The 16,099-nt window shown below is 42.1% G+C and overlaps 2 protein-coding genes across 3 annotated transcripts in view; one reads left to right on the top strand and one right to left on the bottom strand.

Annotated features, from left to right (window-relative positions):
- rnf10 (ring finger protein 10) overlaps window positions 1–6,170 on the top strand; it is a 37,363-nt gene extending 31,193 nt beyond the window's left edge. The window contains exon 17 of one of the 2 annotated variants that reach the window (XM_078421066.1): window positions 480–6,170. In XM_078421066.1, the coding sequence (XP_078277192.1) occupies window positions 480–553 (74 nt within the window). In that variant the 3' untranslated portion in view covers window positions 554–6,170. The remainder of the gene's footprint in view (window positions 1–479) is intronic. The other variant, XM_078421064.1, reaches the window with a different exon arrangement.
- A 138-nt stretch (window positions 6,171–6,308) lies between these two features.
- pop5 (POP5 homolog, ribonuclease P/MRP subunit) lies at window positions 6,309–15,892 on the bottom strand. The gene is made up of 5 exons (XM_078421171.1): window positions 15,793–15,892; window positions 13,477–13,619; window positions 9,150–9,299; window positions 7,913–7,996; window positions 6,309–7,319 (listed from the first exon to the last, which is right to left on the bottom strand). The coding sequence occupies exons 1-5, from the start codon at window positions 15,810–15,812 to the stop codon at window positions 7,210–7,212; spliced, it is 507 nt and encodes a 168-aa protein (XP_078277297.1). The 5' UTR covers window positions 15,813–15,892; the 3' UTR covers window positions 6,309–7,209.
- Between the last annotated feature and the right edge of the window lie 207 nt (window positions 15,893–16,099).

Genomic DNA, 16,099 nt, shown 5'->3' with positions numbered 1-16,099 from the left:
AGTAAGAAATAAAGTCTGTTAATGATAGACACAAAATGGCGGGGTAACAGCAGTCAGGCAGCATCTCTGGAGAAGTGGAATAGGTGACATTACCTCGGTTTCCTATTAAATCTTTCCCTCCTCACCGTAAACCTATATCCTCTGGTTCTTGATTCCCCTACTCTGGACAAGAGACTCTGTGCGTCTACCTGCTATTCCTCTCATGATTTTGTGCATCTCTAAGGTCTTGTGTCAATGTTATTTTCTTAAGAGTGGGTGAGGTGCTGTAACAAATTGAATCCCTGTTCCTACAATATGCAATAAACTGAGTGCCATTTTATTTCGCTTTGGAATGTTTCATCAAAATATCCGACAGTTTACAGTTGCAATGGAAAAATGTTACCACTCAACCAAGGAAATGTATTCGATTCTCTTGAACTGAAATTGTAAGTGGTACGACAATGCGAGCATTTCTAACTTTGTGCTCTTTATTTTTGCAGACGAGAAGAATGGGAAGAAGAAGAAAAAAAAGCAGAAGCTTCTTTTCAGCACTTCAGTAGTTCACACAAAGTAACGTAGACAGCCATTGCCCACTTTGCCCATCTAGGTGCCTCAGGCGGCCTCTGCCCTTATTTACATAAGCTACTGTCTGGGTGAGAGTGTTTTGCTTTTAATTTGCTGCTGTAGTTTCAGATACTCAATCTTGGTTGGGTTTTTTTTGGTTGTACTTCAAATCCAAGAGAGATTAGTAAGGGGATTTGGATGAGTGGTTTGTAAATGAACGTTTGCCTCCTGTTTATGATCTATACAAATTTATTACAGTTGTGAATCAAGCACCATAACCAATTCATGCATTTGGATTACCCTGGATTTTTTTTAATTAAAAGAAAATTCCAGTAAAACCCAAGCTTAATCTGCCATGGTGTGTAGAATTTCACTGGAGAATGAACCAATTGCATAGCATTGGTGGCCATTGTAGAAATATTTGGCATGTAATTTCTTAGTGTGTCACAAAATTAGTCGGTGGTTTTCTCTCCCCATTGCCAAACAACATTGTAATTTTACAAAGTATCCTTCCGCCTGTTTCAAAAGCACACTACTCGGTCATATTCAGAATATTGAATTGATAACAGTGAATTCCTCACCTCACCCTGTTCTGTTCGGTGGTAAAACTTAGTTTGCTGGACTTCCCCTTTTTACTTTTGAAGGTTTTATTTAGAAAAGTGGTGTATCTTTTTAAGAACGTGGATGCAAAGCATCGAATGAAGTGTTGTGTTCAGCTTTGTTACTTTTACCCTTCACTTTACTTTAATGCAACAGCAAAGTAACAGATAACAATAAAAGACTATTGTGCACAATGTTGTGGATTTGTCTTAAACTAAATGGAAGCCTTTGATCAAATGACTGTACATGCAATTGCAGTGTACTTAACATTTACTGCCACCACAGTTGTCAAAACAAAAGCCACAATGAATGATCAGGTTCCTCTCCAACGTGATGTGGGAAGGAACTGCAGATGTTGGTTTACACCGAAGATAGACCACCGAAGAATGCTGGAGTACCTTGGCGGGTCGGGCAGCATCTCTGGAGAAAGGGAACAGGTGACGTTTTGGGTCGAGGCTCTTCCTCAGGCTGTTCCTTCTCCAGTGATGCTGCCTGACCCACTGAATTACTCCAGCACATTGTGTCTATCTAATGTACCTCATGATGGATATGTAACTAGGATTTAATTCTATTATCTGACCAGCAAGAGACTCTCCCCCCCCCCCCCACTGCATCTGCACTCAGCAACTAAACTTAATGAAATGTGCTTATTTCTATATGTTTAAAAAATTTTGGCTTGGTGATTTATCCAAGTTAAAGTAGTTTCTTCCTAAAGCCAGTACATGCATTTTCTCATTGCAATGAGAACTATTTGTTAACATTGGGAGTGAAAGGACAATTCATCCTCTCTTGAATACAGTGCACATTATTGGTCAGACCAGCATTAACGTTTGTGCTGTAAGCACCTTCATATTTGTGTAGCCTTGTCTTATTTAATGGAGAAAGTAGCTAACCTAGTGGATTGTTGCATTCCATGTTGGACCTGACTGTGGCTGATGAAATGAGCATTTCCCCATAGCCAGGTTGTGTCTGACTTCTGATCCATGTCTGGTGCTTTTAGTTGTGGGTCTGTAATGCAACCCTGTGTTTAAAACATTATAAATTAAAATTTGACTAAATTTGGTGCAAATAATGGAAATGAGTTGCTTTTGATTTGAAGTGTATGAAAACATGGAGACATTTCCTATGCCAGGCGTGGACTTTGGATAATGAATTATTTGGTTTCTATTGCATTTTTTGACCATTATGAACATCTGGAATAAACATCCATTTGGTTTCTCCATATTGAATATGTTTTCCAAGTGGACAAAATGAAGTGCAAATTCAGTGAATGTCAGAGAGAATATGTGCATGTTAAACTGAAAATGAAAACCATATGAGAAAATGCAGAAGCAGAAATACCATCCACTTGTTTTTCCCCCAATTTTTTTATAAATACAAAGTTCCATGCATTCCCAGTTAGAACCTGGGAGTCCACAACTTGTTGAAGTACTTTGCTAAATAGGACCTGTTGAAAAATAAATTAAGGCCCAGCACACCTCCCGTTACAACTGTCTGGGACTCGTGAGCAATGTTGCCCATAAGTGTAAATAGCATAGTTAAGTGTATGTGGACATGAGGTTGCCCTTGTACGTTCAATAGACCAACTGTACCCCAGGTAGGTTAAGCCAGTACACATCTTGTCGTCAAGAACTGTAGCATTGTCATGATGATTTTGGCAGAAAAGTTGTGGGAGATAAAGCTAACTCGAAATGGTTTCTCTAAAGGGGTGATGTTGTTATTTTGTTTTGTTTTTAGAGATAAAGTCTGCACTGACCTATGATCACCCGTACACTAGTTCTATCCTAACCACTGCGGACAGATCGAACACTGGTCTCTCAAGCCATAAGGCAGCAATTCTACCACTGCCTCACCGTGCTGCCATCATTTTGCTTACGATCCAATAGAACGTTATGTATCCCAGGAGGGAAATTGGTCTGCTAACAGTCATAAAACACAAAAAGATGCATGAAACATGAAATTAAAGTGACGAGTGGAAAGTCCAGGATTTGGATTTTCATGTAATTTCGTTTAAGCAATCATTCCTGAAGCACATAGATGGCAAGGTCCTGTTCACCAATTAATTGACATTTTGGAGGGAAATGTTGAGGTGATTCTAACCATTTAGACTTTAGGTCCACAGTTAATGTTGGGAGAGGTGCATGAAATGGGAAGTATGTGGAGAAAGCTTGGCTCCAATGGTTACACTAAGTAGCAAAGTCAGATTTAAGGTTGCCTGAAGAATCGTAGGGAAGCCCTGAAGCCGTCAGAATGTCAAGCTAGAGAGGGTACTATCAGAAGAGGGACCTGTTATACTGGAGGATAGGAGTGTGTTTAGGAGAGATTAAAAAGGAGAATTATGTCAGAATTATGTTTCTTTGGCGCTCAGACTGGTCTGACAGCCAAAGATTAAAGAAAGTGGAGATGGCAGTGGAGTGATTAAAATTTTTGGAGGTTAACAGCTGGGAAATTAAATATTTAGTCCAAGTGATGATGCATATTATGCACCCATCGGGTTTACTTTTTGCCTTCAGGGAAAGAAAACTTGTGATCCTTCGAATGGCTACAGATCGATAGCAATGTAGTTGACTCTTGCCTGTCCTATGACATTGCCCAAGCATGTTTTCAGTTTCCTCATGCTGCTGCAGTAAAGCTGAAGAACTAGATGAAAAAATGTGCATCATCATTGTTGGCTGACACAGCAGAATTGCAACCCTGCCCCATCTTGTCAAGTCATTCTTTTGCACAGCTGGCCTTAGACGAACTGTTCCACAGCTGACTCCAGCAACAGACTGGAGAGTACTTGCAAGTTCATGCCAGTCAAATGGATGCCATGTAACTGGCAGGGCTTGCATACAATTGCAGACAACAGGCCAAAAGTGGCAACATGTCTTTATCAGATGCTTTTTAGCCCATTTTGAACAGGGAAACAAAGTTCCACCTAGGTTTTGCCTATTCCCCTCACTGGCTCTGTGCCACACAACTGTTTCAGAAATCAGATTTACTTTCATATGGGGAAACTCAAAGCGGCCAGCCCTGCTACAGTCTCTGGATGGGTTCTGAAATTACGTGCCAATCAATTCGTTGCGGTTAGACACAAAGTGCTGGAATAACTCACCGGTCAGGCAGCATCTGGAGAAAATAGATGGGTGACGTTTTGGGTTGGAACCCTTCAGACAGGGAGCAGTCTTGGCCAACATCATCAACCTCTTATTTCCACAGCCGACTGTCGTCATCTACTTCAAGGAAACCTCCATCAATCCAGTCTCCAAGAAAAGTGACCCGTCTCAATGGCTACCATCCAGTAGTTCCAACATCGAGGAAGTGCTTTGTAAGATCGCTAACTGGTCACAATCTGCACCACTCTAAAAGGCAATTTAGACCCCTTTTAATTTGTCGACGATGTGGGTCTGCAGAGAATGCCATCTCCTTTGCCTTCCATTCACCTTTGACACTAAGAACTCCCATGTTCAAATGCTAGTCATTGACTCGGCTCGGCCTTCAACGTTGGGCGTTGTCTGCATGCAGTTTGCACGTTCTCCCTGTGACTCTGGGTTTCCTTGAGGAGGCTCCAGTTTTCCCCCACATCCCAAGGATGTGTGTGTTTGTAGGTTAATTGCCCTTAGTATGAAAGTGGAATAACAGAACTAGTGTGAAGGGTTGATAAAGAGCCTGTTTTCATGCCTTATCGCTAAAACTAAAAAATATTGAATAAGTTCATCTCCAAACTTGACCTTGGGGCCTCCAACTGGAACTGGCCTCTGGACTTCTAGCAGACCTCGTGTACCAGTAGTTAGTATTGGTCATACATTTCCTCCACCCTTACTCTTGTGTTCTACAAGGTTGTGTGCTGAGCTTTACCACCTGTACACCCATGACTATGTGGCCAAGTATAGTGCCAACTCCTTTAAGTTCACCAACTGCTATTGACTAAATCAACAACAAAGGTGAGACAGCACACAAGGAAGAGGTCAGAATCCTTGTCAGGATAGCACGGTGGCAAGACACGAGTTGGTTGTTGACTTAGGGAGTGGGGTGTTGGGTGGGATGAACACAAACACTCCAAAGACGTACAGGTATGTAGGTTAATTGGCTGGGTAAATGTAAAAAATTGTCCCTAGTGGGTGTAGGATAATGTTAATGTGCGGGGATCGCTGGGCGGCACGGACTTGGAGGGCCGAAAGGCCTGTTTCCGGCTGTATATATATGATATGATATGATATGTCCTTGTCAATGGAGCAACTAGAAAGATGGTTAACATCTTTACATTTCAGTACCACAAGTAACTTAACCTGGTCCCTTCACACTGCAATGATCAAGAGAGTACATCAATGCATTTACTCAAGTGTCTGAAAAGATTTGGCATGTCATTTTTAGTTTAGAGATGGTGTGGAAAAATGACCTTGGCCCACTGAGTCTACACTGATCATCTATCACATGTTCACACACTCGTTCTACACTCCGTCCTCCAGAGATGTTGCCTGTCCCGCTGAGGATACTCCAGCAATTTACGTCTATCTTCGGTTTAAACCAACATCTGCAGTTCCTTCCTACAGTTCTACACTCCCTAAAAATAGGGGCTATTTTTTTCAATGGTCAATTAATCTACAAACCATGAGGATTCCTTCGAACTTTTGCAGAGGTGCTATAGAGAGTAATATTGATGGGATGTATCACAGCCAGGTATAGCAAATGTGCTGCAAATTAGTGAACACAACCCAGTCCATCTTCAGTACATTGACTCACAAAGGCTAGATGTACCAGCCAGGATGACTCCCAGCCTGACCATTCCTTTTTCTCTCTACCTTCTGGGCGAAGATACAGGAGCTTGAAAGTCTGGATGACCAAACTTAACAGTTTCTTCACCACTGCTATCAAACTTCTGTACTAATAATCTCACTCCCCATTCCCAGAGGGGCTGCCATATACTCATTGTACTTTTTTTCCTGCACTACTTCTGATTGCACTATAATCTTGCACCATTGTTGTTTTACATTCATTTAATGTATTTGATGCGTGTCTCATCATATATACTGTACTGTGCGCACCAGGTGAACAAATAATTTAATTGTACCCTTCTGTACGTGACAGTAAACTAATAAGAATAAAAATCTGAATCAGTAACGTTCTCAATCATCCAGAAATCATGTAGGAAACTATCCAAGATTTAATTAATAGGCCTCTTTTGAAATTTAAAACTTGCAATGAACAAGAGAAAAAAAAGTTAACCACCTAGTGGCAGTTGTGGAAATAACTAGAGCAGGTTAATATGATCTCAATTTAGCAGCTTGACCAGAATGGCACCTTTGTATATTAGTAAGTATATTATATCAGCAGTAATTTATATCCATTTAAAAATAATCAGAAATGGCCAACCCTCCCAAAAATCCCACAATGCGTTGGTTTCAGCAGCTAATTACTCTGCCGTACTACAGTAACTTTGCCATTGAAGGAAAGATTAAGAAATTATTACACTCCCGTGCTCTTCCATTAGCAATAGAAAATCAAAGCTAGCTTTATATGTTTTTGGATACGGCTAAGCTAGGTATTTGAACTCTTTTTTTCGCGTGCTGACCAGTCAGTGGAAAGACAATACCTGATTACAATCAAGACATCCACAGTGCACAAATACATTGCAAAGGGAATAACATTTAGCGCAAGGTAAAGTCCGAGCAAAGATAATCCGAGGGTCTCCAATGAGGTAGATAGTAGCTCAGGACTGTTCTCTAGTTGTTAGTAGGATGGTTCAATTTGTGACAAATGGCAACAAAAGGCAAGCATGAACATGTATGTAATACTGTTTATTGATGTCAGTTTACATCACAAAAATATTGACGAATGCTGAACTCGCTGAAGAATTGCTTGTCCCGTTTAGCCAATGCAGCAGTTAGCACTTGCATTGACAATCATTTATGAGATGGCTTCACTGCAAAGTTGGGAAGTTGCTTTTCAAACCATTCATAAAACATCAGTGTGCAACTTCATTGGTTGGGCTGGCATCAGCTTGATCATGCAGGGGATCAGCAAGGAAACATTCACGGAATGCAGTTCTTCATTTTTACCCAGTGATAGGATTTCAAAAGCCATTTAATCAGTATCTGCTTCTTCTATCTCTTCACCTCCATAATACGATTGATCTTCATTCCAAACTTTTAGTGAACACTGCAGAAGAGACATTTGAACAGATTCTCTCTCCTCTGAAATAAAGTATAAAAATAATTAAAATGCCTGTTTGAAAGGCCAAAGGTGTACTTTCATACATTAACTGTCCGTTCGAGTGATATGATTAAATCTTCCTGGCTTGTCTTGTTTTCTGCTGCACTGGAGTACAGCCTTTCTGCCAACATGCCTGTAACTATACTGAACACATGCACAAAACTTAAACATAGGCAGCGATTTTGATTTTCATAAGTTCCAAGAGCAAAATTCTTCCATTCGGCCCATCAAGTCTATTCTGCCATTCAATCATGGCTGATCTATCTTTTCCTCTCAACCCCATTCTCCTTCCTTCTCCCCATAATCCCTGACACATCTTTGGAGTTATCAGAGCAAAGCCTAATGTTACCTTCACTCAATGCTGAAGGGACCCAGCCAATTTCTCAGCCCGAATGCTCGCATTCAACTAAATTATAGCGAGCTATTTAATTTACTTTGTCTTTATGCTGTTCAGGTATAACCCATCAGTGGAAAATCCATAAAGAGACCCCAGGCATTCCACAGCAGTTTAAGACTGGAGTATTTTAGCAGCTGCTTTGAAACTGAAAGGAATGGAAGAGCAAAATATCCTCACTTTTGGTTTTGCAGTCTTTCAGCAGCAGCACCAATTGCCTGCGGTTATACTGGATCAGGAACTTCTGGCAGCTTCGAATTGTACCTCAGGGATGCGGAAAAACATTCATGGTTATTATTGTTGTCTTATAAGTCAATGCACTAAACTCAAGGATGGAATTGCTTACATATAACCAAGTACATTTGTTGAAAAATCGATTAATGTTTGACACACTAGGCTGGACAGGGCACAACACAGCTGTCAGCACAAATGGTTACTATATTATGGGCTTAAAATGGGGCTTGAATATGCCTGCTAAATGAGCATTGAAAGGTGCAAGGGTCAGTTTACTGTATCTTTGCAGCCCAGTAGCATAGCTGGTAGAGCTGCTGCCTCACAGCACCAGAGACCCGGGATCGATCCTGACCGTTGATGCTATCTGTGCGGAGTTTGCACGTTCCTGTGACTGCATGAGTTTCCTCCGAGTGCTCGGGCTTCCTTCCACATCCCAGAGACATGTGGATTTCTAGATTAGCAGCTCTCTGTAAATTGTAAAATGTGCAGGGAGTGGATGCGAAAGTGGGATAACATGGAACTAAAATGAATGTGCTGGTCAGCATGAAAATGATGGGGGCTTAAACGTCACATTACAGCTGGAAGCATCAACAGTTAAAGCCCACAAAAGGGTGCCCTTAAGCATTTTACAATCAATTATATTCAGATTGCAATCCCATTAGCGACTACAGTTTGAGAACGTAGAGACCAGAAAACCTCTACAAATAGCAAATAAAAGCTACTGGTGGAGGAATAAGCATTGGCCGGGACTGAACTCTCAAACTTTCCTTCGAGGATACGTTATGATTTTTTGTCGCCTCATGCCAACTCGAGGGGACACAACCTTGTTCTAACTTTGCTTTTTTCCTTCACCCACCCTCTTCATAAGCATCTCCTTTACTAATAGGGCATACTTGGAGTTTTAGAAAAACTCAGACTTACAATTTTCTTATCCCGGAGGCAGGAATGCTACACTGAACCAAAATGGAGTTGACAAGACAGTTTTCCCAATCATCCCTGAAACAAACTGCATGTTAGAACACCTGGCAGCATACAAGGCCATTGAAGCCAATGGTGACAATTGAGGGGAAATCACGCAAAGTCAGGATGAGGGACAGGATGAGAATCGCTGCAGAAGATGCAGACTTAGCAACTCCTCGGGCTTCAATAACCAATTCTGTATTGGAATTCACAGCATTTTTACCTGCCACGTGTAAAGTGTTGAAAAAACATGGGAACTTTTGGTTCTTGTTTTCAAGGAAGGTGATGAACAGCAACGTTGTCGATAGAATCCTGTAGAAGTCTTTTTGACACCTGATTAAGACGATCCCTGTGTAGGCATTTAGGTATGTCACTGGGAGCAGGAGAGAAATAAAACAAACACATTAAATCATCAGTGTACAACTATGGAATTCTGACAGTAGACCATAGGTGCAGGAGTATGCCCTTCGAGCCAGCACCACCATTCAATGTGATCATGGCTGATCATTCTCAATCAGTACCCCGTTCCTGCCTTCTCCCCATACCCCCTGACTCCGCTATCCTTAAGAGCTCTATCTAGCTCTTTCTTGAAAGCATTCAGAGAACTGGCCTCCACTGCATTCTGAGGCAGAGAATTCTACAGATTTACAACTCTGACTGAAAATGTTTTTCCTCATCTCTGTTCTAAATGGCCTACCCCTTATTCTTAAACTGTGGCCCCTGGTTCTGGACTCCCCCAACATTGGGAACATGTTTCCTGCCTCTAATCTTATATGTTTCAATAAGATCCCCACTCATCCTTCTAAATTCCAATGTATACAAGCCTAGTCGCTCCAGTCTTTCAACATACGACAGTCCCGCCATTCTGGGAATTAACCTAGTATACCTAGGCTGCACGCCCTCAATAGCAAGAATACCCGTCCTCAGATTTGGAGACCAAAACTGCACACAGTACTCCAGGTGTGGTCTCACTAGGGCCCTGTACAACTGTAGAAGGACCTCTTTGCTCCTATACTCAACTCCTCTTGTTATGAAGGCCAACATTCCATTGGCTTTCTTCACTGCCTGCTGTACCTGCATGCTTCCTTTCAGTGACTGATGCACTAGGACACCCAGATCTTGTTGTACGTCCCCTTTTCCTAACTTGACACCATTCAGATAATACTCTGCCTTCCTATTCTTACCACCAAAGTGGATAACCTCATACTTATCTACATTAAACTGCATCTGCCATGCATCCGCCCACTCACACAACCTGTCCAAGTCACCCTGCAACCTCATAGCATCTTCCTCACAGTTCACACTGCCACCCAGCTTTGTGTCATCTCCAAATTTGCTAATGTTACTTTTTAATCCCTTCATCCAAGTCATTAATGTATATTGTAAATAGCTGTGGTCCCAGCACCGAGCCTTGCGGCACCCCACTAATCACTGCCTGCCATTCTGAAAGGGACCCATTTATCCACTCTTTGCTTTCTGTCTGCCAACCAATTTTCTATCCATGTCAGTACCCTACCCCCAATACCATGTGCTCTAATTTTGCACACTAATCTCCTATGAGGGACCTTGTCGAAGGCTTTCTGAAAGTCAAGGTACACTACATCCACCGGCTCTCTCTCCACTGTCCATTTTCCTAGTTACATCCTCAAAAAATTCCAGAAGATTGGTCAAGCATGATTTCCCCTTCAAAAATCCATGCTGACTCGGAACGATCCTGTTACTGCTATCCAAATGCTCCGCAATTTCGTCTATAATTTCCCGTTTTCTCTCTCCCTCCTTTCTTAAAAAGTGGGATAACATTAGCTACCCTCCAATCCACAGGAACTGATCCTGAACCTATAGAACATTGGAAAATGATCACCAATGCATCCATGATTTCTAGAGCCACCTCCTTACGTACCCTGGGATGCAGGCCCTGGGGATTTCTCAGCCTTCAGTCCCATCAGTCTACCCAACAGCATTTCCTGCCTAATGTGAATTTCCTTCAGTTCCTCGGTCACCCTAGGATCTCTGGCCACTAGAATCATATATGTTCTTTCTCTAGGGTTCAAGGAAGGATAATTATCAGCAATAATCCCCTGTAAAATGTATACAATTAATTAGGCGTTAAATTTGCATGAGAAAATCTAGCTGGAACTTTTTTTTTAAAGCTGAAAAACAATCGATAATTTAATGATCTAAATTAGCAAGTTGTACAAGAGATCAGAGGGGAAGCTATTTAGCCAAGATTGTATTCTGGAGAAAGCTTCCCATTTGACCCACAGCCTTGGCCTTTCCTCGTAGCTGCTGCTTTTGTTTAATTTTCAAATATATCCATTTCCCTTTTATAAACCGCTTAATCTGGATGGCAATGAATTAACAGATTATAATAATAACAGCCGTTAAACCTTATCAAGTTTAAGTGTGACCTATGGTTATAGCCATCTTACAGGTGGAAACAGCTTCTATATATTTTTAACTTAATCCTTCAAAATTTAGAAGATTTAGAAAAATATCACTTGCTAATTCTCACAAGTGCCCCAGGAATGTCAGCTCTACTAGTCTCCCGCTACGACTGATATTGCTCATCCTGGAGAAGCAAAATATATCTATTATATATTTTCCACATGATTCATTCAGAATAACAATTCCTTTTGTAAAAAGATTCAAGGCAGACAACATGGCTAAATGACACAATGAATCTGATGGCAATGACACAACACCAAAGATTGAGGGATTAAGGGAATGAGTTGTGTGCTTCTGTTCAAACGTACAGGTATGTAGGTTAATTGGCTGGGTAAATGTAAAAATTGTCCCTAGTGGGTGTAGGATAGTGTTAGTGTACGGGGATCGCTGGGCGGCACGGACTTGGTGGGCCGAAAAGGCCTGTTTCCGGCTGTATATATATGACATGATATGATTAGGCAAAATTTATCCATTAAAAAAATTGAGAGTAACTGGGCGGGTCAGGCAGCATCTCTGACGGATGTGGACAGGTCAAGTCTGAAGATAGAGTCCCGCCTGTCCATATCCTACAGAGATGCTACCTGACTCCCTGAGTTACTCCAGCACTTTGCTTTTGTAAACCAACATCTGAGATTCCTTGTGTCTCCAGTTATGCATAAAATTGATCAGTTATAAACTCATTATTGAGGCTGTTCATTCTCAGATTTGTTCTGTCAAGTTTATTACTGCAACAAGAATCTCTGAATTGTAATCATTACTTGCATTACAAAAAAAGTGACAGGATGCTAAATTCTGCTGATTTTCAAAGTATTGGATGACTTTTCATCTTTTCTTAAATCCCTTCCCTTTAAATCCCCTGGCTGACTAAAAAGTAGATAATCTGGATAGTAAAGAGCTATTTATCACTTCTCTGACATTTTACAAAAGGAAGTATTTAGAAAATGAATAAAATGTAAAAACCACGATGATTTCTCTTCTGGGAACAACTTCCAGGGGATTAGTATTTTAATTCCTTGAAAATTGATAACCCTAACTCCAGACTAAAGATGGTGAAAATCTTTACTTTTCAGTTGTACCTTTATCCTCAACGGACTACATGCATTTTTAGGACTTGACAATTTAGCTCCTTTTAAATAAACATTGTGCCCATGCGCAGAGGCAACCTCCAGCACTGCTATTGCAGTCCCAGTTGAGAGAAAATAACTCGGTGCTTCCTGCAGGATTACAACACAAGATAAACACAGCATCAAATGAAAAAAAAAAAGCAAGGTTAAGTCAGGATAATTAGAAATTATATTCAAGCAGAGAGATACAAAATGTTCAGTGAATTTAACAATAGATTAGACTGTAAGAAATTGCAGCAAGTCATGGATGTAGCCCAGTCTATCACACAGAGCAATCTCCCCACCACTGACTCCATCTAGACCATGTATAAGAAGGAACTGCATATGCTGGGTTAAACCAAAGATAGACACAAAAAGCTGGAGTAACTCAGCGGGACAGGCAGCATCTCTGGAGAGAAGGAATGGGTGGCTTTTCGGGTCGAGACCCATCTGAAGAAGGATCTCGACCCGAAACGTCACCCATTCCTTCTCCCCAGAGATGCTGCCTGTCCCGCTGAGTTACTCCAGCTTTTTTGTGTCTATCTTCCATTGAGACCATGCTGCCCTGGAAAAGCAGCAATTGTCCCACCCTGGTCATTCCTCCTCCTCTCCGCTCCCATTCAACGGAAAGCTTGAAAGCCTGCACCACCAGTCTTAGGAACAGCTCCTTCCCCTCTGTATCAGGCATCTGAAGGGTCCTTCCATAAGATGGGGTACTGTCCAATTCACTCTACCCCGTTGCAGATCTTGGACTTTATCCCTGGAACTTTTGCGTGACAATGCAGAGAACTATGTTCTGCATTCTGTATCTTTTCTTTTACTCTACGAATAGAACTGACCTTCAGCTTGATTGTATCAATGCATAGTGTTATCCGATTTGATAAGCTAGCAAGCTTTTCACTGTACCTCAGTGCACATGATAACTATTAACCTAAACCTGGACCAATCGATTGTGTTTAATTCTCCCCAGTCTCTGATTTATTTAACGCTTCCATCACCAACCTTCTAAACGTAAAGAGCAACAGCCAATCCCAAAGTCACCATGCATTTGACTGATTGTATTCCTGACATTTCGATTGACGCTTCCGACATCGATATGCTGCCGATATTGTGGTTTCTCAAACACTATCTCGCACAGAAGGTACCTGGACATGGAGAAATGCCACAAATGTGATTAGTATTTTCTCAGTACCATAATGACACAACCTTCATGCTAGGCGTTACCAGTTCAATCTGTGCCCCCAGATTAAATCGTCTCACCACTGGTATAGAAAGAATATATTGTCTAACAACCGTTGCCTGCCCAACTACAAATATTTTAAGATAATGAACCCACAGTGACATGATTACTTGTATAATTTGTTAATCAAGCAATGATTATTATTCACTAAATTATTAAAGTGTTAAAGATCCCCAACAACTTTCAGTGAAATTAGACATCGGACTGGCAAACACATAGCAGACCTTCCATTAAATAACTGTTTAATCCAGATGCTCAAATAAGCCTGATGGCATGAGGCAGATTGATTCCCCTGCAACCAGTCAATGCAGGCCACAGGGCTATGTTGCAACTTGGTCCTGGATGTGGCAAAATCTGGAGGAAACCCTTTCATTCGAGTGCTTGATCGCCCCAACGTGGAGGGCCCGACCACTGGCTATGGGAGCCAAGATCGTCCCGTCAATGGGAGGCTTGAGGCCCTGACCGCAGGAGGACAAAGAAAGGAAGAGATTGGACTTTTTTTTTTTTAACCTTCCGCCACAGTGAGGAATGTGGAAGAGTCACTGTGGTGGATGTTTATTTTAAAATGTATTTTGTGTATTTTGATGCTTTTTATTGGTATGACTGTATGGCAAATCAAATTCCTCATATGATGCAAAACATCCTTGGCTAATAAAGTATTTTAATCTGTTGAACTCACAAATATTAAGGAAATATACTTATGCTTGCCATGCATGGCAGATAACGAGGCAACCAAAGTGCACTTCATTCCATAAAACTCAGTGCCTGAACCACACTTATGATCGCATTTGTGAATAAAAGCTGCTGTTATAAGAGACAAAGATAGGCTAGGGGACAGTCAACATTTTCTCCCCCATGATAGTGGAATCAAAAACAAGAGGGCATAGGTTTAAAGTGAGGAAGAAGTTTAAAAACGGGTTGAGTGGAAAGTATTTTTATACAAACATACACACATTGATGTGTGAAATTGGCTGTTAGAAGAGTGGAGGAGTCAGGTATAATCAGTACATTTAACAGTCAAGGTAGAAACACAATGTTGAAGTAACTCAGCGGGACAGGCAGCATCTCTGGCGAGGAGAGAGTATTGAAGGAATAGGTGAAGTTTCGGGTCGAGACCTTTCTGTCTTGACCCAAAATGTCACCTATTCCTTTTCTCCAGAGATGCTGTCTGACTCCAGCTTCTTGTATCTATGTTCGGCTAAAACCAGCATCTGCAGTTCCTTCAATAGACAATAGGTGCAGGAGTAGGCCATTCGGCCCTTCGAGCCAGCACCACCATTCAATGTGATCATGGCTGATCATTCTCAATCCTTCCTCTCTCTTGAATGCATTCAGAGAATTGGCCTTCACTGCCTTCTGAGGCAGTGAATTCCACAGATTTACAACTCTCTGACTGAAAAAGTTTTTTCTCATCTCAGTTCTAAATGGCCTACCCCTTATTCTTAAACTGTGGCCCCCTTGTTCTGGACTTCCCCCAACATCAGGAACATGTTTCCTGCCTCTAACGTGTCCAACCCCTTAATAATCTTATATGTTTCGATAAGATCCCCTCTCATCCTTCTAAATTCCAGTGTATACAAGCCTAGCCGCTCCAGTCTTTCAACATACGACAGACCCGCCATTCCGGGAATTAACCTAGTAAACCTACGCTGCATGCCCTCAATAGCAAGAATATCCTTCCTCAGATTTGGAGACCAAAACTGCACACACACAGTACTCCAGGTGCGGTCTCACTAGGGCCCTGTACAACTGCAGAAGGACCTCTTTGCTCCTATACTCAACTCCTCTTGTTATGAAGGCCAACATTCCATTGGCTTTCAACATGCATATTAAATAGAGATGTTGGTTGAAATCGAAGGTAGACACAAAACGCTGGAGTAACTAATCTCAGCGGAACGGGCAGCATCTCTGGAGGGAAGGGATGGGTGACGTTCTGAAGACATTAGACGTCGCCCATTCCTTCTCTCCTGCCATGCCGCCCGTCCCGCTGAGTTACTCCAGCGTTTTGTGTCTGTCTCCGGTATAGAGCAGCATCTGCGTTTCGGGTTCAGGCGCTGAGGGAGCGGCGCGGCGGTTACCTGGACTTGAAGCGAACCATCGCTCCCGCTGACCGCGGGCCGCCCTCGCTGACCGACAGCGCAGACGACCAATCATGACCGCCGTCTCACCACTGCCTCCGGTCTCTGTACCAATGGACGTGCAGCAGGGGCGGGATCTCTGACGTTGCTTCCGGGTGTGGCGGTATTGGTCGCCGTTGTTAGGGCCTAGACCGGTGACGTTGCTTCCGGGTGTGGCGGAAGTGGCGGCGCCCGTTGCTAGGGGCGGTGAGTTCCCTTAGTGGGCTTTCATTGTTTGGCGGCCACAACTGACAACTCATTACCTGCC

This window comes from Rhinoraja longicauda, chromosome 25 (assembly GCF_053455715.1).
Source record: "Rhinoraja longicauda isolate Sanriku21f chromosome 25, sRhiLon1.1, whole genome shotgun sequence".
NCBI lineage: Eukaryota > Metazoa > Chordata > Chondrichthyes > Rajiformes > Arhynchobatidae > Rhinoraja > Rhinoraja longicauda.
The sequence above is the reverse complement of the archived record's forward strand: the minus strand, read 5'-3'. Positions and strand labels throughout refer to the sequence as shown.